Genomic DNA, 23,355 nt, shown 5'->3' on the forward strand with positions numbered 1-23,355 from the left:
CAGGCAACCAAGGATTTATCAATGTTCAAGGACATATTCCAGCCAGGCAAAAGCACTCAAGGCAAGTTCAAGGCAGGTCCAAGTGAGGAGTGTGGCCTGCAGAGAGCCCTTAGGGCCAGACAGAAAGGCTTTGAGGGCCACATTCTCCTCCACCCCCCTTGCCCTGAGGTGCCCGACTCCTTTAGGGGTTCTGTATCTTGGGGGCATGAGTTTTGTTGTAGCAGTTGTTCCCCAGCTTTGAATTTGAGATCTATTTAGAACTCGAGTCCTAAGAAGGATCATTATTCTTTTTATAAACAACTCTGAGGTTTTATTACTATCAAGTGAGATATAAATGCTGGGAAATAAAATAAATAACTAAATTCCCTAACAGTCTTTTTTTTCCTTTTCAAGTTGCTGGGGCAGTGAAGTTTAAAAAGCAGATAAAGAGGTTAGGGCTTTTGCAGATTTAATAGGAAGAACCATTGGTTGTTTTTTTCTTGAAAAATAGGTGCCCAGTACTCACCCATGAAGTTGTTACAGTAAGTGAGACACTTTTTAGCAACAACGAAAAGACGTGCCGCTACTGCGTACACCTGAGTACCGCCTGGGAAGCACTGGTAGGAACTACCTCTTTTATACGAGAAGAGGTTAGGCATTCGATATCTCGGATCCAACGTCTGAAGTCCTTATCCCCTTTGAATCTGTTGCTTTTTAAAAAGATGCCTTTGTTGAAAACTAGCCTCCTTTCTTTTCATATGCAAAGCAGGAATATAACAATGATCTCCCATCAGCTGCTTCCGTTTGTCTGTGGAGAGGCTATATTCACCATTCATGATGACACTTGATTATGTTGGATTTTATCTATTCTGTGTTAATCTTTTTGCTTTTTGCTTTTTTTTCTTTGTTTGTTTTATCTGGGTGATGGTATTTTATGTGTTTGGTGATTTATTGTTTAAAACCTTTAATAAATATCTTTAATATATATATATATATTCACCATTCATGCCTTTTTAGGAATATGCTCGCAAAGACATTGCCTGCAGACACAGCACATAACTAGACTCGCACGCACCCAGGTATTATTGCCCACATTTTATAATTGTTTCGGAAAATATATATTTTTTATTGGGGGGGAAACCCTTAAATGGGAAGGAAGACTCAAGAGTCACCTTAACATGAAAATATAGAGATCACTGAGTTTAAGGGAAAACTGGACCTGCAATTTACCTGTAAGATTCCAGCCCCCAGTGCGCCCGGACCCAAAGGATTATGGGAGCTGTAGTCCAAAGCGCCGCGAACGGGGGGAAAGAGGCGGGGCGCCGAAGCTCTCGCGAGACTTGGGGTGGGGTTCCTCACCGCCTCACCTGAGGGAAGCCGCTCAGTCCTTCCCGGGCAGCGGCAGAGAGCGGGTGTCAGGCGGACGGCGAAGAAATGTCGGCCCCAGGCTCTCCGTCGTCTCTGGGGCCCCGCTGGGCCCCGACCCACGTCCAGGTGACGGTGCTCCAGGCGCGGGGGCTTCGCTCCAAGGCCAAGGGGGGCGGCGGCGGCGGCGGCGGGAGCGACGCTTACGCGGTGATGGCGCTGGGCAAGGAGAAGTTCGCCACGTCGGTGGCCGAGCGCTGCCTGGGCTCTCCCGTGTGGCGGGAGGAGGCCACCTTCGAGCTGCCGCCGCCGCCCCGGAGGAGCCTGTCGGCGGGGGGGCCTCCGCTCTCGGCCGGGCCCACGGCCGTGCTGCAGCTCACCGTCCTCCACCGCGCCCTGCTCGGCCTCGACAAGTTCCTGGGCCGCGCCGAGATCAGCCTGGCCGAGCTGCACTCCGAGGGCGGCCGCCGAAGCACACGGTGAGGGGAGAGCGAGCGAGCGCGGAGCTCCCGCTGCCAGGGGCAGTCTACCTGCTGAGGCGCGGGGCGCATGCGCGGAGGGAGGGAGGGGGCTGGTGCCAGGCGCTGCCCAGAGAGGCCTCCTAAATATGACCCGTTGCATCTTATTTTCGCTCCTTCTTTATTTAGGGAGTCATAGCAGGACTTCTGAAGGAATGCGGATAAGGGCATGCTTTAACTTCGAAGGAGAGAGAGGAAATGCGCCAGAGTGTTGTGGTCAGTGTAGGATTAGCCGGGTTCAATGGGCTTCCTCTTGATATGCGGCCAAATTATGTATTTCTGAAGGTGTCACATCTCGTCGCGCACTCAACCCCCCAAAGTTTGCTTCTGTTCTTGGCCGCACGCCTTCCCAGCTAAGATGGGCAAAAATCTGGTTTTGCTGCCTTTTGACTCCTGTCAATCGGTTTTGTAAAAGGTAATGTGATCAGTAGGAACACAAACCGGGAGGTAAAGTCGCTTTGACAGGTGAAATCCGACTTAACTATGACGATTTCAAATTACTCATCTGTTGTTCAGTGTTGTTTTGTATATAATGGATTGTAATTTTGGCAACATAAGTAGTATCACTATATTCACTCCTCAGTGGCACTCTTGAAAAAATTAATTTCAGTTCTATGCTTCAGTTCTGGTTTGAAACTTGTTGGGCGCAGTAATATTTTTTTTTTACTTGTTGTGCATCTGGTGGCTTCCTTTTCTTGTGCACTTGTTGTGTGTGCCAGATATGTGACTAAAGAATAGCATCAAATAGTATGATCATATCTGTAGTACTTTGTCCAGTTCCACTTGCTGCATTTTAAGGAGGAGATAGACAAACTAGAGCAGGAACCTTCCTGGCTGTGGGGGGGCCAAAAACTTTGACGTGAAGCCTTTTGCAAGCCTTCAATGAGCTGCAGCTTGGACAGTAGGAGCGATGGTTGAATGGGAGCCTACTTTAATGGCATCCCTTATTGGGCAGGTGAGCGTGGCTTCTCCAGATTGGCCTCGTGGGCAAATGGGACTGGTGGGTCACGTTTGGTCTGTGAGCTGGAGGTTCTGCACCCCTGAACTACAGCATATTCCAAAGATGGTGAGGAGTCTGGAAACCAAGTCCTATGAGGAACAGTTGAAAAAGCTGGGCATGGTTATCTTGGAGAATAAAGGTTAAGAGGAGGCAGGAGAATAGTTCTCAAAGAACTGAAAGACTGTGATGCAGAATGTGGAGCAGATTTGTTCTATGTTACTCCAGATGACAGATGTAAATGCAATGACTGAAAACTTTTAAATAAGATGGTTTTGACTTTACGTTAGGAGAAACTTCTTAAGTGTATGAGTAGTTCATAGGCGGATCAGACTGCCTTGGGAAGTGGTGGGATCTCCTCCTATGAAGGTTTCTAAGCTATGGCTAGATGCCCATTTGCTTAGGAAGCTGTGTATTTGCAAGATTCCTGCACTGAATCCGTTGGGCATTGGACTAGATGACATCCAAGGTCCCTTACTACTCCATAGTTCTGTTTGAAGATGTTGACTTCCTGCTGACTAAATGGCATTCCCAGGTGCAATTTACCTGTGTATGTCAGAGGCTCAAGGTCCACATGTCCAAACAGGTGTCAAACAGCACACTGCATGAGAATTATTCATCTCAGCTGTTTATCTGACAGCAGTGAAAGCTAAGCTCTTAACACGATGGATCATGGATTAAAAATGCCACTTTTAGTAAAGATTCCACCGTTGTCCATAGAGTTTACTGGGAGACCACGGGCGAGTCACACTCAGTCTAATCAATCACAAGGGTTGTTGTGAGAATGAAATGGGATGGGGAAATGAGAACTATGTATGTCACTCATACATAGTTATTTGAAGTAAGGGTGTGGCAAAAATGCAATAAGCAAACATTGCAAGCAGAGGCGGGATCAAACTTTTAAAAACACTTTATTAAAACTTGAAATAAACAGCAGTATAATGTGCTACACCATAATATAAAGAGTTGGTGTGGTGTAAAGGTTAGTGTCAGACTACGACCTAAGAGACCAGGGTTCAAGTGACCGCTCAGCCATGAAGCTCACTGACTGACCTTGGCTCTCAGTCTAACATAGGGTTGTTATGGGGATTAAATGAGGAGGGGTAGAATCGCGTATGCCATCTTGAGCTCATTGGAGAAGGTGGGTATTAAATAAGCAAGCAAGCTTTGAAAAACTTGTAAAGTATCCTGTTGATACCTTTCCTGAGCAGAGTCCTGCTGGATCACAGTAGTTGGCATACTTAATTTTATTCCATTGTTGTAAACTTCCCTAACAACCTACTTTTAGCTAAAGGGAAGAATAAACATCTATTAAATAAAATAATTTGTATCCAGCTTTGGATAGCGGTTATCTCAATGCATCCAGGAAACATGCAAGCAGGGTGTGGAACTGACAGTTCTTCCTCAGTTTGCTGCCTTGGCAACTGATATTCAGTGGTATTAATGCTTGTGAACATGGAAGTTCCATTAAGTTGTCAAGGCGAGTAGCCGATACAAATTTAGTTAATTCCTTTAAAGAGCCTCCTAAACTAGGGTCCATCTCCCAATCGTGAATCCCCTAAACGTTGGCATCTTTGTCTTCTCCTTAAATCTTGGTTTGCAGCGGACTGAGCAGTGGGTGCTCTTTAGAGATGTTGGTTACCAGGATGCAGTGAAAGAAAATAATATTAAGCTGGTTAGAATTTAACACTTATATATTTTGGAGGTTATTGGGTCGTCTTCTATAAAATATTGACTCAGTTTGATGTGGACAAAGGGATTGGCTGAATCAAGGCTAGAAATTAACAGCACCACAGAAGAATTTGATGAGTTATTTGATAAATTGGACTCTTTCTGATTACTCCTCCAGTCATGATACTAACTGGATGACAATTAATAGTGAGGAGGAAGTGAGAGAAAAGGGAAACACTAAACAAACATCATGGGACAAGGTAGGAGTGGTGAGGTTACTAGGACTTGACACTTCCCTATTGCAAAGAAATACTCTAAAGAACCGAGGCTAGATCCAAGAGGAATGAAACCCACACCACCCACTCAAGGGAGTATTGGCCAGGATATTCAGGGCACTAGCATTCCTATACAACATTTATAACATATTTTCCCATATATAGCTGGCCATTGTTTGTAGAAAACATCCCCTCCCCATACTTTTGTATTGAGATGCTGTATTGTACTTTTACTATTTTTTGTTAGGAGCTGCTCCGAATGGCTGGAGCAACCCAGTCAGATGGGTGGCATATAACTAATAAGTTGTTGTTACTATAAGTCTCCCCCCTTTAAAATATCAATCAATAATCCCACTACAAAAAGGTGCCTAGACATTCCTTTGTGGCAACTGTAACCGAGGTTTATGGTGCCGTTTGGTGACTAGCTTATATATCTGAGTTTCTAACACTAGTTTAAAAAATAAAAAAGGTAAAGGAACCCTGACAGTTAAGTCCAGTCACGGATGACTCTGGGGTTGCGCCGTTCATCTCGCTTTACAGGCCCAGGAAAGCGGCGTTTGTCCGCTGACAGTTTTTCCGGGTCATGTGGCCAGCATGACTAAGCCGCTTCTGGTGAAACCGCAGCAGTGCATGGAAACACCGTTTATCTCCCCACTTGAGTGGTACCTATTTATCTACTTGCACTTTTTGGCGTGCTTTTGAACTGCTAGGTTGGCAGGAGCTGGGACCAAACAATGGGAGCTCACCCCGTCGTGGGGCTTCAAACCGCTGACCATCTGATTAGCAAGCCCAAGAGGCTCAGTGGTTTAGACCACAAAGATGACCCATTAATTAGCTGACAGATTTGAAAAGTGCAATAATGTTTTCAGAAATTGAATACCTTTTTAAATTACAGAATCGCTTTTTCTAAGATGTGTGCTGCAACACATGCATTATTTTAAAACAAAATATGCTTGCATCAGAACAGTTTGTTTTATATTTGTACATATTATTCAGTAGGTTGATTGACTAAAACTCATTATCAGTTAAGTTTTCTTCAATAGGTTGATAGCTCTTGGGATTTCACACCTACCCAGTTATGCTTCACATTGTGCCATTTTATGTATAAGGTTTAAACCAGTGAGTAAGAATTTTTAAAAAATCTGCTTAGCATTTATATAGTTTAAATAGCCTCATGTACATTTTCTTGTTGTTCTTTACAAACAAGCCTGTAATGCAGATTAGTATTATTCCCATCCTGGCTTGTGTAATATAACTACTTTGTAAGTTCATTACAAAAGCAATATTCAATCCAGGTTCCTAGGTAGCTTTTTAGTCACATTGTGCTATTCAAGCAATTTATCTAGTACTGTCAGGTGAGCTGTTGGCCAGCAATGATATTTGAGTTTCACATCTGAAGTGCAATAGATTCAAATATAAATACTGATAAAATAAGTAATGTGCTATAGTAATTTTCCACTGATGCTTGCTTCCATAGCTATTGTAGAACAAACCCTGCCATTAAAATGTGTATGTGCACTATGATTCTTTGCTATCTGTGTTAAGAGTAGAAAAAGCAACATTTTGTAAGAATGCATAATACCCTTCTGTTTGGCAAACATATTTTTAGACTGAGCTAAACATCCTAGTTTTTAAAACTGTAAGTCACAGTGTATTACAAAAACAGTGTTTGTAAAGAACTCTTTTAAAAGTGTCTTACTGTGAATAATGGCAGCTCTCATACTCAAATATTTAACGTAACAAGTCCAGCAGGCTTACCAAGTTTACTTTGGCAGTCTTGACTGCTTTATGCAGCCATGATAAGTATTCAAAGTATGTTAGAAACAAATGTCTTGTTCATAATACTTTATTGTTAGAATAAACAGCACAAGTCAGAGTTGAAGCACTTTATTAGTTTTACAGATGAAAATTGGGGCTTCAAAGTTTATGTCGGGATCTATCAATTAAGAGGTAGCTCACTAATCAACACCACACCCTTAACATGTGGACAGACAATGCAAAGATGCAATTCAGACCAGTTAATATTTTTTCATCTGAAGGCAGGGAGATCTGAAATTTGGATGAAACTGTTGCCAGATCTCAAGACTGGATGCTTATTTGTAAAACAGAAACACTTCCCTGTACTGAAAGAATTAGATGTCAATGAGATTATTTCTGTCAGGCCTTTTCCCTGATGTGGTAGTACTGTGTGTGATTTTTGTTTTTGTTTTTTAAGGGTAATCTTTTAGCCATGCAATAACTTCCTGTAGTTTGTCTAGAAATAGTTTCACCATGCTATCCGCTGTTTTAGGAAATTGGGCCACATGATGAGCTTTTAAAATGTGAATATAGAAAATCACTCACTTTTGTTCTAGTGCTTTTCCCTCCTCTAGTTCTTCTCTTTTGTTTCCTTTCCTGTTTTGATATGTATGCTTTTAAGGCATGCAATTTTCTGAAAATATTGTCGGAAAATTCCATATTTGGGGAGAAATTGCATGCTTTTGTACATAAGCTGCTGTTTCTGTTCTAAAACTTTCCTGGTAATGACTTTCTCATTTTCTCTCTTTCTAGCTCTGTATCCTCTGCTGTATCCCGCTCCGTTCAAGACTGTTCTGCAGAATTTGTCTTGGTTCATGTTGTGCCTTTCAGGGAGTAAGAAGGTTAGACACGCTAAGATGGCATGCATCTTGGGTTTTAGTGCAGAAACAGTCTATTCTACAGAGTTCCTCTGACTGTTGATACCTTTTATGCAGATGTCTTCATGGCATAACCTTAAATGGAGAGGTAGCTGTTTGGCAATGGACAAGGTCATGCTGTGGAGCTGTTCTACCATAACTCATGAACTAGTAAGGCCTGCTGATATTGCATGATACCAGAGCATAACAGCACAGGTTAGGTGGAGCTGTTAAGCGATCATGGGACTCGGCTTAGTAGCAGAGCCTTTCCTGTGTCTTCCTGCAAAATTATATGAATATTTGGGGGAACCCATTGCCCTGAACAATGGATAAATTTACAGTACAAAATTAACCCTTTCCTGGCATGGTTCTCATTGATCCTCTGGGGGGAGTCCCCAGAAAGCAATTCTGGAGAAACACTTGTTTTGTGAGAGTGCTTTATTACATTATTGTAATCCCCTTTATTGAACCACACTTCCAAGGACTTAACTGAGAACCATGACGCTATAGACAAAGTCTGTAAATATGTGACACATGACAGATTTAATCTAGCTTTGAAGTCCTGTGACAGAAAAGGTGAAATAGAAATATAGGTAACTCGCAATGCTTATTTTACCTATGTGATTGCTGATTTGGGCCAGGGGGTGGGGTGGAGCAGAACAAACAAACAAATGGAGAGTGGAGGAAACATTACAGAGCAGCATGCTAGAGCCCTCGTGCTGCCTGCTGAGAACCAGGTAAGCGAGACACCTGGTTCTGAGGGTTCCTGGCTCTACGCGATTTTGCTTTTAGGTGCAATGGCCAGGAATGTAACCACTGCATAAGATGCGAGGTAGCTGTAATTATATCTTCTGTTAGTACAGGCATAGGCAAACGGCTCTCCAGATGTTTTCGGCTGACAGCTCCCATCATTCCTAGCTAATAGGACCACTGGTGAGGGATGATGGGAGTTGTAGTCCCAAAACATCTGGAGGGCTGAGTTTGCCTATGCCTGTGTTAGTATGTCTGTGAATATTCACTTGGATGAGAAAACAAACTTTTTCTAGACATCTTGGGAACATGCCCAACATACTGGTAGCATGCCGGCTACCAGTTTCTTATCACAGATCTGTAAAGACCCTCTGTTCCAGGAGTGACGTCCTTAGCATTTTAGAAATCTTTGCATGATGCTTCCAGAGTAACTATTTCTGAGACTCATGTGGTAATATGGATAAATTATTTCATAACAGCATGTTCGCCTTTTAAAATAGGCTATTTGTTCTCTTCTCTTCCTCTTCCCCTTTACTTTTTCTTTTCTTTTCTTTTTCGAAAATTGACTTTGCTGGCTAAATGCCACTAATATCAGTCTACAGACCTACCTGGCATTTTGCTTACATGGAGAACCTGACTCTGTTTAGCTTGAACTGAAAATTAACTATTTTATATGTAACACACCCTGAGACCTTGTGGGAAAAGGGTGGGTAGGAAATATTTAAGCCCCTGATGCTGAACTTTTGCTGTTCTTTATTTATACAGATGGTACAAACTTCACTCCAAACCAGGAAAGAAGGAAAAAGAGAGAGGTGAGATTGAGGTGGATATCCAATTCATGAGGAGCAACATGACAGCCAGCATGTTTGATCTGTCCATGAAAGATAAGTCACGGACACCATTTGGCAAGCTGAAAGACAAGCTAAAGGGGAAACGAGGCAATGGATTGCCAGACACAGCTTCAGCTATTGTTCCTAGCATTAGTCACTCCCCGGCTGACAGTGAGGAAGAGTCAAATGAGAAAGAAAAGAAAAAATCAAAGTTCAAGACCTTATTCTCCAAACCTGGTTTACAGAAAAGCAACCTCTCTCAGTCCATGTCTGTGTTACCTTCTCTCCAACCGGTTACAGAGAGAGTTCGACTTAATCCCAGTGACTTTTCATCGCGATGGAGTGATAGTGATGATGACACTTTAACTCCTGTTTCAGAGAGTAAGTATTGTCTATTGAAAAGAGAATAAATTTCTCATATGTTTTAACAGTTGTGTAGTTTACAAAGTGTGCTAAGTAGTAAAATGTGCCATTTCTTCATAATAGTTAAAGCTGGACTTCTTGTATTATTTAAAGGCAGTGCTTGGAAGCTGTGAAGAAACAGAAGTGTTTTCATGATTGTGCCTAATAGTTGTAAATGAGTAGGATGCAGGTGGGTCTCAGTGTACTGCTGTTGTTAAGAGCCATCAGTTGATCTAGGGCTGGATTAGGTATTAGTATTTTCAGTAGTATTGGGACTTGTGCTTTCACTATTCTGATGCTGATTTCTTTCTTTTCAGAACCCTCCACAAATGAAGATAACCTGCTTTATCCACCTTCCACCAAGTCTCATAAGAGAACAAGTAGTGCAGATAACAAGCAACTAAGCCAAATCTCCTCCAGTAACACCAAGAAGGATGTACATTCTTTATTTGGTGGACTGAAGTCCAAAAGTGACCCCACTTCTCGGTCCAATGTGTGTATCAATGGCAGTCATGTTTACATGGAGGAGCGTGACCCCAAAAGTGATACTCTTCCAAAAGACGGCACTCTATCTTCCCCTCAGATATCCCAGCGAAAACGGCTCTTTTTGTCCCAGGAGAACTTATCTTCTGAACCCAGTAAGGAGCCTGAAATGACAGGAAGACTACCTTCTGACAAAGGACCACCAGGGTCTTCTTCACTGGAGTCCTTTAAAGCCATGACTCTACCATCATACAAGTTGCTGAGTGCTGGGGATATGCCAGAGAGCAACACTCCAGTTATTTCAGACACTCCAAAAGAAACCAAAGAGAACAAAAAGCAGGAGAACAAGAAATCTGGCTTGCTGTCTCTTATGACAGGGAAAAAAGAAGCTAAAGTTAGTGAGGAAGTAGAGAGCAACGCAGACACCACTCCGAAGGTGAAGGAAGTAAAACGTAATGAAAAAGAGTTGGCCAAGAAAGAAGCAAACCCTTTTGAAGTCCCTGCGGATAACAGAAGAGGTCATAGCTCAGATAAGAGCAGCACTGCGGATCTCCGAATCACAAAGACATCCTTGAACCCTTTTGACGAAAACATCTCAGCAGAAGAGAAGCCAGAAAAAAACTCAGCTTCTGTGAAACCATCTCAGACCAAACCCGTCAAGCCCAGGTTAGTCTTGAGAAATGATCTTTTCAATTGAATTTTGAGATCTTGAGATGCTTTAAGGCTATTGCTACCCAGTGGTTTTCATTGTATGTCATAGAAAATATCTATCCTCCTGATAGGGCAGGCATGCCCTGTGTAGGTTTCTGTTGATTAGTAACTCTGCAGGTAATTTGGAGGGTTTCTGTCTCTAGCCTTCTTGAAAGGAGAGAAATGACAGTGCATGCTGCCTTCAGAACAAAGATGATCCACTTTCTTGCAAGGGGAGGGCAAAGAGAGCGAGTAAGTCCCTCTTCTGCCTCCAGGATGAAATGCTGTCTAGCAGAGAATGTATCCAAGCTGGCTGAACTTGATCCTTTCTATCTCTTCTCCCCACTGTCTATCTTACAGGGAGAGGAATCGAAACAAAGGCAGGCACTAGCTTTGTTGTGTTTGCCCAGCTGGTCAAATGCAGCTGAGCTAGTTTTCACTCATCTTTTTATGTCTTATCTTTTTTTGCTGAGGAGAGGAAAAGACGGTGGTTAGTCCAGCCAACGTATTGGGCTTGTCTGACCCAGAAAACTGGTGTAACTAGCTAGCTGCTGCTCTTTGTGGCAAGGAGGAATTTTAAAACACAATTATGGGTTAAAGTCTTTGTGTCAATGTCATGTAGGTGGGCCAAGGCCTGAAGTTCTTTAGCCCTCCCAGACTTAAAGCATTAGTTCTAAATCAGGAAGGAAAAAGAGAACAGCTGTCTTTCGTGAAGAAACAGCCAGTGCTACTGGCAGTTGTCCTTCGTGGTTCCTTCTTGCTTGAGTTGGGGAGGGGTGTGATATTATCTCTCTTCTGTCGTCTGAAAGTAGAGGTGGGAGGAATACTGAGATGGAGCAGGAAAGACTCAGAAAAGTGAATCAAAATGGGTTACCTCCTAAGCCCCTGAATATTTAAGGCTGCCACATATTAGCTGATTACGTGATCTTGTGGTGTATTTGTTCATAAGTTGATATTTAAATATTCAGACATGTATGTAAGTGCTGTGAACACCATTAGTGACTTGGCTTTGTTTTATGTTACTGACACTGGTGCATGTGGGAGAATTGCTCCCTATTGCTCTAACTTTAAACTTGCATCTCTTTCTTTACAGTTTTGACTAGTGAAACAACATTCTTTTAACATTGTTGGGTGACCTTGTTTCTGTTCAGCTCCTGCAAAATGATTAAATTTTGCACCTTTCAGCAATCTAAAATGCAATTTTTATGGCTTGGTGGAATGCAACCTTTGGATAAAACATTGCTTTTGCATGGAAGCTGTGTGTCACAGAGGCACCACTCTTTTTCCTGCCTAACTCCCATTTACTTGGTGCTTTGTATATTTCACTGTACTACTAATACTTTGATAATACTATAATGTAATTGGGATTAAAAAGGTGTTCCATTGAAAAGAGATGTTACTGATAGACTTTTTTAAATGTACAAAATACTTTCATTCAGGCAACGTGTTGTTTTCTTTTATAAGCATTTGCTGCTGTTAAAAGGTAAATTATAATATGAAGGGGGTGGTTTGCTAAAACCCTTCACCTTTCCTATTCACTTAACATGCAGCAGCCTTGTTGAACTTGTCTTCAAAATGTTTCTGCCTGTCTTACGTTGCATCTGCAACTGACATGCAGGTTTTATTTTGTCCCTTTTTACAGACTGGGCGTGTCTTCAGAGGATGAAACCAAAGCCACTTCTGCTATTTCTGCACCTCCTTCTGCTTCTCTTTTCTCTCCTTCCTCTCACTCTAATAAAAACAACCCTTTTATCTCTAAATTTGATCCAGAAGAGCAACCTCGGGACACTGATAGGTTTGCTAGTGACAACAATCCTTTCACTATTAAATGGGGACAGAAATCCAAGCAAGATACTGAATGCTTTATAGCTACTTCTTCTGCTTCTGGAAATGAAAATAAACCATTTGCTCCTAAAAGGGAACAAGAATCCCAGATAGAGGATTCTTCAAACTCTGCTAAGTCTCCCCTGCCTGCAACTTCTGTTCTTGAGTTGGATCCTTCTGCTTTTCAGCTTTCTGATATTGATAATTCTCCCGTGTCTAAAGTGGGAGAGGACTCTGAAAGTTTTAACAGTCCTCCAGCATCTTTCTCTACTTCCTCCTTAGCAGGAAACCTTGATGATTCCAAGCACGTTCATGTTGTTCCTTCAGACAAGCCCCAAAAGGAAGGTTTAACTAACCAGATAGATCCTGTATCCAGTTTTCCTGGATCTCTAGCTGGCAGTCACCCTTCACGGTTTTATGATAGGGTTGGACTCATCCTGAAGTCTCAGGGCGATGACAAAGTGCACATAGTGCCACCATTTAAGGAAAACCGAGGGAGCATAAAGAAGTCGGTAACCTTTGCCCTTGAGGATGAAAATGTGGGGAGTAGTGGCGACGATGCTTCAGGTGGTGAAGATTCAGTTGAGAGCTGGCATGATGAAAACAAGATTTCAATAAATCCCACTGAAAGGAATGAGGGGCAAAGCCCTCAACTATATGTAGAACATTGTGCTGCACCTGAGCCCCGTAATGGAAACGTACAATCTCTTCATAACAGTGAGGGTCCTTTGGAAAGACAGGCTGAAGCCGGCTTCTCAGTTAAAGCAGAGCCACCGGTTCCAACTCCGAGAATTCTCCTGCCTTTGCCTAACATGCCGAGGACTGTGTCGGGTAGCAGTTCTCTCTCTGAGCCCCCAAAGCCAGCACCAAGAAGTGCCCTAAAACAAAAAAAGAGTGTATCTGTTTCTTTGATGGATGAATCAGAAACAGAAGATGGGTCAAGCTCTGCCTCTACATATAAAGAATTTTCTGCAGAAAATTCTTTCATCTCTAGTGAAAAACTAACAAGCGATAGCTCGTTAGCAACTTCAGTATCCAATATACTTAGTTCTGGAAGAGATGGTGGAACCATGGATTCCTCTCAAAGTATTAGTACCAATCTCCCTCACTACGCAACAAGCACACAGCCTGGCAGTTTGATCCCTGGAGATCTGAATGTAAAACCCACCACCCTTTCTGTTATTCCAGAAGTGGGATCAGATGATGAGCAGCTGAGTGATTATCCCCAGGGTACTGAAAAAATAGCAGTTTCTGGAGATTTGTCCAGGAGTGGAGATGTTTCCTCAGAGTTACGTTCCTCCATTGAGGGGGGAGAGCTGACAGCAAATAAAAAGGCGACTGGTGAGAGGCAGACTGTATCGCTTCTCATGAAGACAAGTGCTCCTGATGATGGATTTGAACTAAACAAACCATTGGTTGCACCTTCAGCACGAGCCCTTGAAAATGCAAGCCATGATGTAAAGGGATTGGAGCAGAAGAACGCTGACAGCTTAAAAGAAAATAGACAGGGTGATAGTCCTGAGTTCTCTGTTAAGCCTGTTCATCTTTCCCCTCTGCCCAGTTCTTCTCACTCTATTAGTTCTTTCCAGTCTGATGCTTCTGGCTGTAATAGAGCAGAGCCTACGAAAAAAGCTACAGCAGAGGGCTTGGGTACCAAAGTGGATCCCTCTGGCAAGAAGAAGCTGCTCCAGGCATGGGTTTCACCCTCTGAAACACATCCCAATCAGAATCTGCAGAGTGACGGAACTTATCCTGCTAAGCTCAGGTGAGAGGAATTGGGGGGGGGGGAGCAAAGATAAAGGCTCAAGTGCTATACTGTGCATGGCTTTGATTCTTCCCTCCCCTTTTTAATGGAGTAAGGGATTTTGTGTCCTATGGACAGGTGAAAATCTTTCCCTGTTGATCTGTATCTATTTCTTGTAGCAATGTCAATGAAGGAATGAAACTGAGCAAAGGTTTGTTTTGCTTAGGCAGTAATCAGACTCTATTTTCACATTGCTGTGACATGACAATAAAGGTATCATAAACAGGAATCAGCACTTCATATTTTACCTCTAATTTTACTTTATTTTTTAAACCCACTGTCCTGTTAAAATACTAAATATAGTTTTCATGTTCTGCCAAAATAAGTGAAAGCAGCAGTTGGATAAATGCTTAACTTTTTTTAAAAAGCGGTGTTAGTTGTGATCATAAGTGCAGTGCAATTTACTGCGGCACAGGTTTTGTGTTACCTAGATTTCTGAAGTGTCCCACGGGTGTAATTTAACTAAAAAAGAAATCAGGGCAAACTTTTGCAATAAACTTTGTTGAAAACTCTATTTTTCACACTTGCTAAACATCTGGGTAACTGCACAAATATCCAAGGAACCAACCATATTTTATTGGGGGGGGGGGGGAGGAACAGATGTTTAGAACCATCAAGAGTGTCAGACTAGGATTCCACTCAGTGATGGGCCAGTCTCTTATCTCTATGTCTAACCTCCTTCACAGGGTGGTAGTGAGGAAAATTGGGGTTGGGTGGGCATGTATTCAAGGTCCTTGAAGGGATGTAAATAAATAGGTAAGTAAAACTTTTCATTTGAGAGCTTCTTAATCAGTCTTGAAGTGTAGAGAGGAGGGCAGAATAAATCTTCCGTTTTAACAGTAAATATAAAATCTAAACTTGCACTAATAGAGGTACGTAGAAGAGGAAAATGTTCTTTATTCTTTTTAGAAGCCAAAGCAGGAACATGTGTGCATGCAGTGCTTCATGCAAGACCAAATGTAAAGGTAAAGGGACCCCTGACCATTAGGTCCAGTTGTGGTCGACTCTGGCCGATGTCACTTCCAGGTCATGTGGCCAGCATGACTAAGCTGCTTCTGGCGAAACCAGGGCAGCGCACGGAAATGCCGTTTACCTTCCCGCCAGAACGTTACCTATTTACTTGCACTGCGTGCTTTCAAACTGCTAGGTTGGCAGGAGCAGGGAGCGAGCACCGGGAGCTCACCCTGTCGCGGGGGTTCGAACCGCAAACCTTCTGATTGGCAAGTCCTAGGCTCTGTGGTTTAACCCACAGCACCACCCGTGTCCCTTCAGACCAAAAGTAGAACTGCACAAAATTGTTCAGGTACAAAGTACTATAGGATTGCCTGAACTAATTGTGTGTGCTTCTTTCAGACTTCATCCTGTGAAACCAATGCATACTACAACAAGCAAATCACCTGCCAAAAACCAGAGCATAACATCAAAGATCTTGGATAACCAAAATGAAGCCGACATAAAGGTAATTTAAGACATACTATGTTTTAAAACCTAATTGGGTGGTCTGTGCCTTGAGTTAGGAAGCTTGTAAATTTATTGGCGGGATTAGACAAACTGCAAAGGGGTATAGTCGTTTGGAGACAGAAATGTGTTCAAGTTTTCTAGTTGTATGATTCCCCCTGCCCCTGCTATCCTACCCATCTGGGCAATTTTCTGAGCATTTCACTGACACAAGTTTAGATCTGTGAGTGGGTATGAATTCCCCAGGCTCAAAACTTGCTATCTTCACCAAAGGACTTTGGCCTGAAAGGGATTTTTGTTTTCAGATAAGCAAGGTTTAGTGATTTAGTGCCTCCAACTAATATTGCAAATGATCTGTTTGGTGTTTGAGCACAGAACCTGAATTATTATCACTTAACTGAAACAACCACTACTGCTGCTGCAGTACTTTTCGCATATTTTGAGGAGGGTCTTATCTTCACTTTTCCATGTTTATTACTGGGAAGAAATAGTTGAAGGCAGGTGTACAGAAACCTTGTATGCACATTTGTCTGCATGCCATAAAAGTACTTACTGGCAAATCCTGAAATTCTAGTTTTTTGTGAATCTTCAGTAGCTTTTAAGATGCTTTGACAGATGACCTCTTTGCTCTGACATCATTCCTGGGATTCCCCAGTAATCCCTGAAACCAAAGGTTTCTATACCTTCCTTCTGATCCTTTGACGCCACCCTTGCAACAGTGCTTGATATCAAAATGACTTTAACCTGTTCATTCTTCCTTCCTAAAGAAATATGATCCTTCAGATCCCGCCTACGCTTATGGCCAGCTGACACACAGCGAGCTGATCCAGCTGGTCTTGAAGCAGAAAGATGTGATTGCAAAGCGAGATCAGCAGGTGCGGGAGCTGGAAGACTACATTGATAACTTGCTTGTCAGAGTTATGGAGGAAACCCCTAACATTCTTCGAGCTCAAGCTCATGTGAATAAGAAAGCTGGAAAAATGTGAAGGAACTAATTTCACCTAATCAGTGGCTTTCTTACTCAAACTTTGGAAGTAGTGAATGTGGAAAAGCTGCTTGTACCGAAACAGATTATTATTTACTTGTCTTAGGATAGAGTTGACTTACCTTGAAGACTGCCTTACATAATCTACAAAGTCAATAGTGTTAAAAAAACACCTTTTACCTTTTAGTACACTGTACATGTTTTGCTGCTCCGCAGGTGAAAGGCCTGAAATTATGGGACTGTGGAAGGAGTTGTGAGCCAGATTTTATCTGTGAATAAGCTCCAAGGGGCACATTTTTAAGGGTTTAGTCAAAAAATGAACACTTCTCTATAGTTTTTCAACTCCTGATTTCTTGACTCTTTTAGGATATTAAGTTTTAGTGCAATATAAGCAATCATATTTACATTAGATATACTGGATGAATAAATATTTATGAAGTACCTTGTTTGGATTTGAGTTCCTGGGAAATAAGCACTTCCTCCTGAAAGCTGGTTGTCTCTCTGCATACAAGCAGCCCAGTCCATTAGGAATTTCTGTTGTTCTAGCGCCACTGAATCAGTAATTATTAAGAAAACAGCTCATTCATTTGGGTGGGGCTTAAGCTGTGCAGGTTTCCTGCCAATTGTGCAAAATTGCCTGCATTTGCCTTTGGGAAGTGAGGAAGATCCATAGTTAAGAAATAAAAAGTGATGGTGGTTGTGCGAGCAAACCCTCCTGGAGTGCCGTGATATCACTATCAAAATGAAATGTCATTTGAGTAAGAGGAGGTTAGCTTCTAAGCACTAAACTGACCTCTGTGTCTTATGGTAGTCAGTACAGGACGTATTAAACTTTTGAAAGCAATACTGATTTAAACTAATTGCCAGAAGCGGCAGTCTGGCTGGCTTGCTTCATTGCAGCTGGTTGCTTTAAGTACAGTTAGACGAGAGGGGCATTCCCCCTGCATTTCCTCATAGGTGTTAAAATGCTCAAACCTGTGGGTTTTCAGTAGCTGACTTTGGAGGTACACATTAATCCCTCGTCATTGAAATTTTTACTTTTAATATGTTTGTTCCATAGAAGCATCTTTCTTCTTATTTCCCAGATTTGATTACTTTTCTTTCGTTCTTAACTTTACTTTTGAATTGCTGATCTTTCCCTTTTGTCTTTGGGTATGTTACCCCTCTGTTCAGAAGTCTGCTTAGATCTTTATTTTTGAATACAGGAAAAGCATCTGAGTATATTGAATCAAAGAGACTGAACAAATTTCTCTGATTCAATAATCCCAGGTGTCTTTGTGAATACTTTCTATTGTAAAAGTTTCATTTTTGACCAGTTCCTCATCATGCTGATAAAATTTTTCAGAAGTTATTATTATTATTATTATGAAAGGGTTGAAATGCAGATAAAAACACATTTCTACTGTCAGCTAAAGTACGTAGCTTCCATCAATTTTCCCAGGTTTTTTGTAATACTTCTTTCCACATCTTTTCTGTTTCAGAAATTCCTGATTAGAGAACGTTGATCTTATCTTGTTTATGCCCAGTTTCTTTATTATATGTTTCATTCTTTTGCAGTTCCAAATGTCTCTGCTCTACCTTTGAGCAGCTTTTGAATGTATTGCCTTGTAGCTCAAACCAACTAGGAGGAATAAGTAGGGCAGGCATAGGGCATCTGGCCCTCCCAATGTGCTTGGACTCGACTCCCATCCTCCTCACAGATGGCCATTGGGAGCCCAAAGGTATCTGGATGACCACATGTTTCTCAACCCCATAAGAGAGGCTTAGCACAAAGCTGTATGTGTGCAATGTCTCACTGTGCCTGTTTTGGTTCCAGTTTCTGTATCTGTATGATAGAACAGTTTCTGTAGTCAGACGACACTTTCCTCAGTTACAAAAGATTCTGTTTATGCTGCCTCATAAATTGCTGGAAGATGTGAATAGTCAGAATTACTTCAATATGATTTCTGCTGCAGACTAAAAAAACTGGAGACTTTTTCTGATTTCATTTTTTTTGGATTTTAGTCCTGGGTTGAAGATTGAATTCTTAATTTCAGTATCTCCATCTGCCCCTTAATTTTTAAAGGGTACCTTTACATCGTGGTCCCTTACTCTGGATGGGGCACTAGCCCAGTATATGAGTTTAAAGTTTCCAAAGGATTAACTTTTGTAGGTTTCCTAATAAAACAATACATCCACCATCACTAGGCATTTGGGGTGAAATCCACATTGACCATTGTATGGGAAATTGAACTATTTGAAGATAGCAACTATAAGGTAAAGCATGGCTTTTTGCAAGCTGAAGCTTGTATATGCACTTTTGGCTTCCAGTCAGATCAACTGTGATTAAAAAAAATATTTTGTTGAAAATCTGAGCTACAAATGCAGGCAGCCAAACAGCAATCAAAGTGATGTCTGAAGACGTGGACGGATTAATTTTCATGCTTTTGACTGTAGCCATTCTTCATTTTCTTCCTATGCACTTTCAAGAGGGATGAGCTTGGCACTGAATATCTCTTCAGCCCTCCCTTTGTATTCAGTCACAACACTGGATTATAAACTTCTCAGGTAATCAAAGAGGGGTTAATTCTAAGCAAGTCATACATGGGAGTAGACCTCTTGTAATCAATGACTGATGACTGTTGATTGTTGTGGGCCTGCTCTTAGTATGACATGATCGGATATCACCCATAGATCTGGACGTTTCCTGAATGGTGCACTGTTAATTGCTCTTGATACTGTACAATCTCATTTGCAAACACCAAAGAATAGAAACAGCTAACTACACACTACATGGAGTGTGGTGCTTGTTGAATAGATTTGTTGATCTTCTTGCATAGTGCTAATTCTCTTGATGAAATCCTCTGGCTGATGCTGTCGCCTTGACTCAACTAGGTCAATGATTTCAGGTGATTGAAAGGGGAGGAACTGTTGTCTACCATATCTAATGGAGATATGTCATACCATATCTCCAGGGCCTGTGGTGTTTTCACATATCTGTGGCTCCATAATAGCTGGACCATAAAGTCTGTAAACTTCTTGTGTGTAAAACCAGCATTTAGATGCTTGGGCATCTTTTTAAAGCTAGTATATCTCATTTAAAAGAACCAAATTGCTTTTTAAAAACTTTATTTTAAGAGGCTTCATGTCTCTTTGCTCCTGCTGGAGCCATAAGCTCACAGGATCATGCTTTTGGGAACAAGTATTTTATTGAAATACAGTTTTGCTGTGTACTAGAAAATGTTTCTTCCTGATGGTTATATGGTCCCAAAGTACAGTGGACATTTGTGTTTAATACATATTCAGTAGGAATGGATCTAGTAACAAATAGTGTTGACCGTTTTAATAGAAATAGTACAGGACCAGCTTCCAGCAGATTGTGAAAATCTTCTAGTTTCTAACCTGTCCTAAAATCTCCAGGGACCACGGGGCTGCAGCTGGCAACACAATGTGCCACATGCAAGAGGGAGTATTCTCACTGGGCCCACATCTGCTGACCATTCTTCATATAAAGGTCTGCTCAGTTCTATACATTATGATGAGATTTGGGCAATACACAGCAAGGATACCTTGCAATCTGTGCCTTCTCTTTGGTATCTGTGACTTACGCAATCCTGACATCGAAATGCTGAATTTTGTGAAAAGTGTGGTACATTGTGAGGGATATTTCCCCTTGTGCAAACATTTGCTCAGTGCTTAATGTTGAAGTGTTTGAATGTATATTTATATTCTGCCTTGTTACTCTTGGTACTTAATCCCATTGTGTTTTTGGTTTTTTTACGAAGACCTTCATCCTTGTGAAATGTTAAAAATAAAGTTATTTAAACTTGTGAGAACACTTGTGTTTCTTTGCCTATCTTCACAAACTTTATGTGAAGAATGCTGTATATATAATTCACATTATTGCACGCTATATCAGAATGGTTCCTTAGTCCATACTGATAGAAATGATTCTCTGCTGTACAAGGACTGGATTCCATCGTGGTGATTCCAAAGTGTGAAAGAAAAAGGGCTTCATATGCAACTGAAACTTCTATTGTGAGAGCTGTTTGTACATTAAGCCTTATGGGTTTTAAGAAGCAGACATTCCTCAATGATCCTAGAATTGGTAGGCTTGAAAGAACCTGAAAAGATAGTGTAGTTTTAATTAACACTGAAGATTGTGCAAGTTTATAGAGAGAGAGGCTTGCAGCAAAGATTTTGGCTGGTAAATTCCAGTATTACTGTGTTCCTATCCTGCTTGTGGGTTTCCCATAGGCATCTGGTAGGCCGATATGAGAACAGAGCTGGATTAAATGGGCCTTTAGTCTGATCCAGGACTTCTTATGTTCTTACATAGAAGCTTCCTCTCCCCTTCTGCTTCCTAGCTAACCAGTCAGTGAGCACTGGGAGAATCTTACAAGTGCTCCCTTAGCAAAATAGAAAGGTGCCTTAAACAGATCATTGATCCATCTAGCTTAGAATTGTCTATGCCAACTGGGAGAAGCTCTCCAGGGGTTCAAGAAAGGGGCATTCACAGCCTTATTTGAACCTTCTGCAGGCAAAACGTGTTCAACCATTGAACAGTAGCTCTTTGCCTTCTCTCGTGTCTTCCACTCTGCAGTCTCTTCCTACCATCTCCCCATCTGTCTCTCTGGCATGCCTTCTATTAAATTTCCGTGCCACCTTTTTCATAACTACTGCCTTTTTCTTTCCCCTGACCCACCCCTGTGCCCCTGTTGTTTGATGACAAGGCTTCGCATCCAAAGTGTACAGCGTGCAGCTGTTGTGGAAATTAAATAGGAAATTAAATAGGATTAGGAGAAAATGTGAACCCCATAAGGGTGCCCTTGTAAATGTTTTGAGTGAAGACTCAAAGGGCTGTCATTTAAATCTAGAGAGCAAATTTTAAATCATTTTTGAAGCCCACTCCAGAATATGGAGCAGGGGCTAAGGTCAGGCTCCCTCTTCCTGCAAGGAAGTAATGGAACACAAAAATACCGGTAATAATCTAGCAAGATGTGTTTTTGTTTTGTTTTTTGCGGGGGGCGGGGCGATGGCTGTTTGCAGAAGAAATCTTTTCAACTACTCAAATTCCACAATTTGAGGCAGCTTTGGCTCCTAAATGCTTCCACGAAACCTAGATCAGGTTGATAAACGTAGCTCATTGCAGCTTAAGAAGCACATAGCTTGTGAAGTCCTGTGACAGTTGAGCTTTGACACCACTCACTTCCCTGTGCTGTGAAGCCGGAATGTGCCGGAACCAATTTGGATCAAGACTGTGATTCAGACTTAATAGATCAGGAAAAGACAGAATCACCTGATGCAGCAGCACTGAGATGGAAAGACAGGGGAAGCATGGCATGTTAAATGCTTCAAATGAGATCTCAGCTATGATCCGAATGCCCAAATTGCTTGTTTCCAAGGGCCAATAGAGACATCTGTGGCTCAAACCTGTGTCTATTAGAATACTGCCAGTCTGCTACGTAGCATCCTTAATTCACAGAGTCTAGATTGGGGTGGGGGACCTTCCGAATGTTGTTGGTATGTTTACCCCCATCCGCCACCGTGGTGAATGGTCAGGGATGGTGGGAGTCCTACTCCAACACATGGAGGGCCACCTCTGGTCTAGAACCCACACTAGTTTCATATTTTGAAGGAAATACATTCATACCCTAGAATGAAGTCACGGCGTCAATGATCACATGGTGGCTTCATTCCAATTATTTTCCAGCCTGTCATCTACTATACCTGTGGGAATACCAGGTTTAGGACATCTCTTTAATGATTCAGAAACCAAGTGCTTTGTGCTGACGACATAATTATATAATAACTGTCAACATGGTCTCCACCCCTGTCAAAATAGCATGCTTTGAACCAGCTCACCCTTCACTGAGCTATAACTACAAGCTATTATGTCTCAGAGTCTCATTAATATCTCTTGGGCACAGCCCTGCAACAGCAGCTATTGCTTTCTTAAGCATGCTGTAGGCTGGGCTGCTTTGCTTCGTTCTGAACTAAAACACGCACAGCCAGCAGAAGCCCGCTATAGACTGGATGTGGAAAACAACACAAACTATTTAATTTTACTTTTTAGGGCAATTGCCCGATCGGCCCTCCACTGCCGCTGCGCCTGAGCAGCTCACACCAGAGGCGGAGCTGCCCATGCACTTCTTTTTTTAAATCCAAAATCCAGGACTTTTGCTTTAAAATGTAATATCCCACCCTGCCCTGGACGGCCATGTAGGACCCCCAAAAGAGGGCATATGTCAATCCTCGCATAGATCCCTTGTACCTTAGGACCTGATGTGATCGAATGTTTCGCCAATAAAGACCTAAACTTCCAATTGCTTGTCCTCATTGGGGCTCAAGGTGCAGCATGATTCAAAAATGGTCCACTACGTTCAACATCTATCTAACAGCAGCATAATGTTTACCTTTCCCTGAATGGCTTGGCAGATACTTCCATTGCCTGGTGAGGTGAGTAGGAATTGAACTGAAGAGACCTTTGCCCTGCTGTGGGGCATTCCAAAATTGTGGGATCAAAACTAAGCAGGCTAGAGTAGCCCTGTGTGCTTCATTAGAGAGGACAAGCCTCTATTTGAAGGTTGTATGTTCCAAGCATGGATTAAAGATGATGAACCACAAGGGAGAGCAGAGGCCTTGAATTTGCCCAGCACCAGTTAATACTTGGACAGCAGCTACACAACTC

General features: G+C 42.1%; 1 protein-coding gene across 7 annotated transcripts in view; it reads left to right on the forward strand.

The window, feature by feature from the left end:
- Nucleotides 1–1,317: 1,317 nt before the first annotated feature.
- The window catches only part of RAB11FIP1 (RAB11 family interacting protein 1), a 47,404-nt gene continuing 25,366 nt past the window's right edge, over nt 1,318–23,355 (forward strand). Inside the window, exons 1-7 of one of the 7 annotated variants that reach the window (XM_083480356.1) lie at nt 1,318–1,823; nt 8,975–9,420; nt 9,759–10,590; nt 12,257–13,947; nt 14,056–14,203; nt 15,596–15,701; nt 16,468–20,497. In XM_083480356.1, coding sequence (XP_083336482.1) covers nt 1,414–1,823; nt 8,975–9,420; nt 9,759–10,590; nt 12,257–13,947; nt 14,056–14,203; nt 15,596–15,701; nt 16,468–16,686 — 3,852 coding nt within the window. In that variant the 5' untranslated portion in view covers nt 1,318–1,413 and the 3' untranslated portion in view covers nt 16,687–20,497. Of the gene's footprint in view, nt 1,824–2,724; nt 2,818–7,355; nt 7,445–8,974; nt 9,421–9,758; nt 10,591–12,256; nt 14,204–15,595; nt 15,702–16,467; nt 20,498–23,355 lie in introns of those variants that run through there. The other 6 variants (XM_083480357.1, XR_014520202.1, XM_083480355.1 and 3 more) reach the window with 6 other exon arrangements.

Source organism: Podarcis liolepis, assembly GCF_965112155.1.
Source record: "Podarcis liolepis genome assembly, chromosome: 16".
NCBI classification, from domain to species: Eukaryota; Metazoa; Chordata; class Lepidosauria; order Squamata; family Lacertidae; genus Podarcis; species Podarcis liolepis.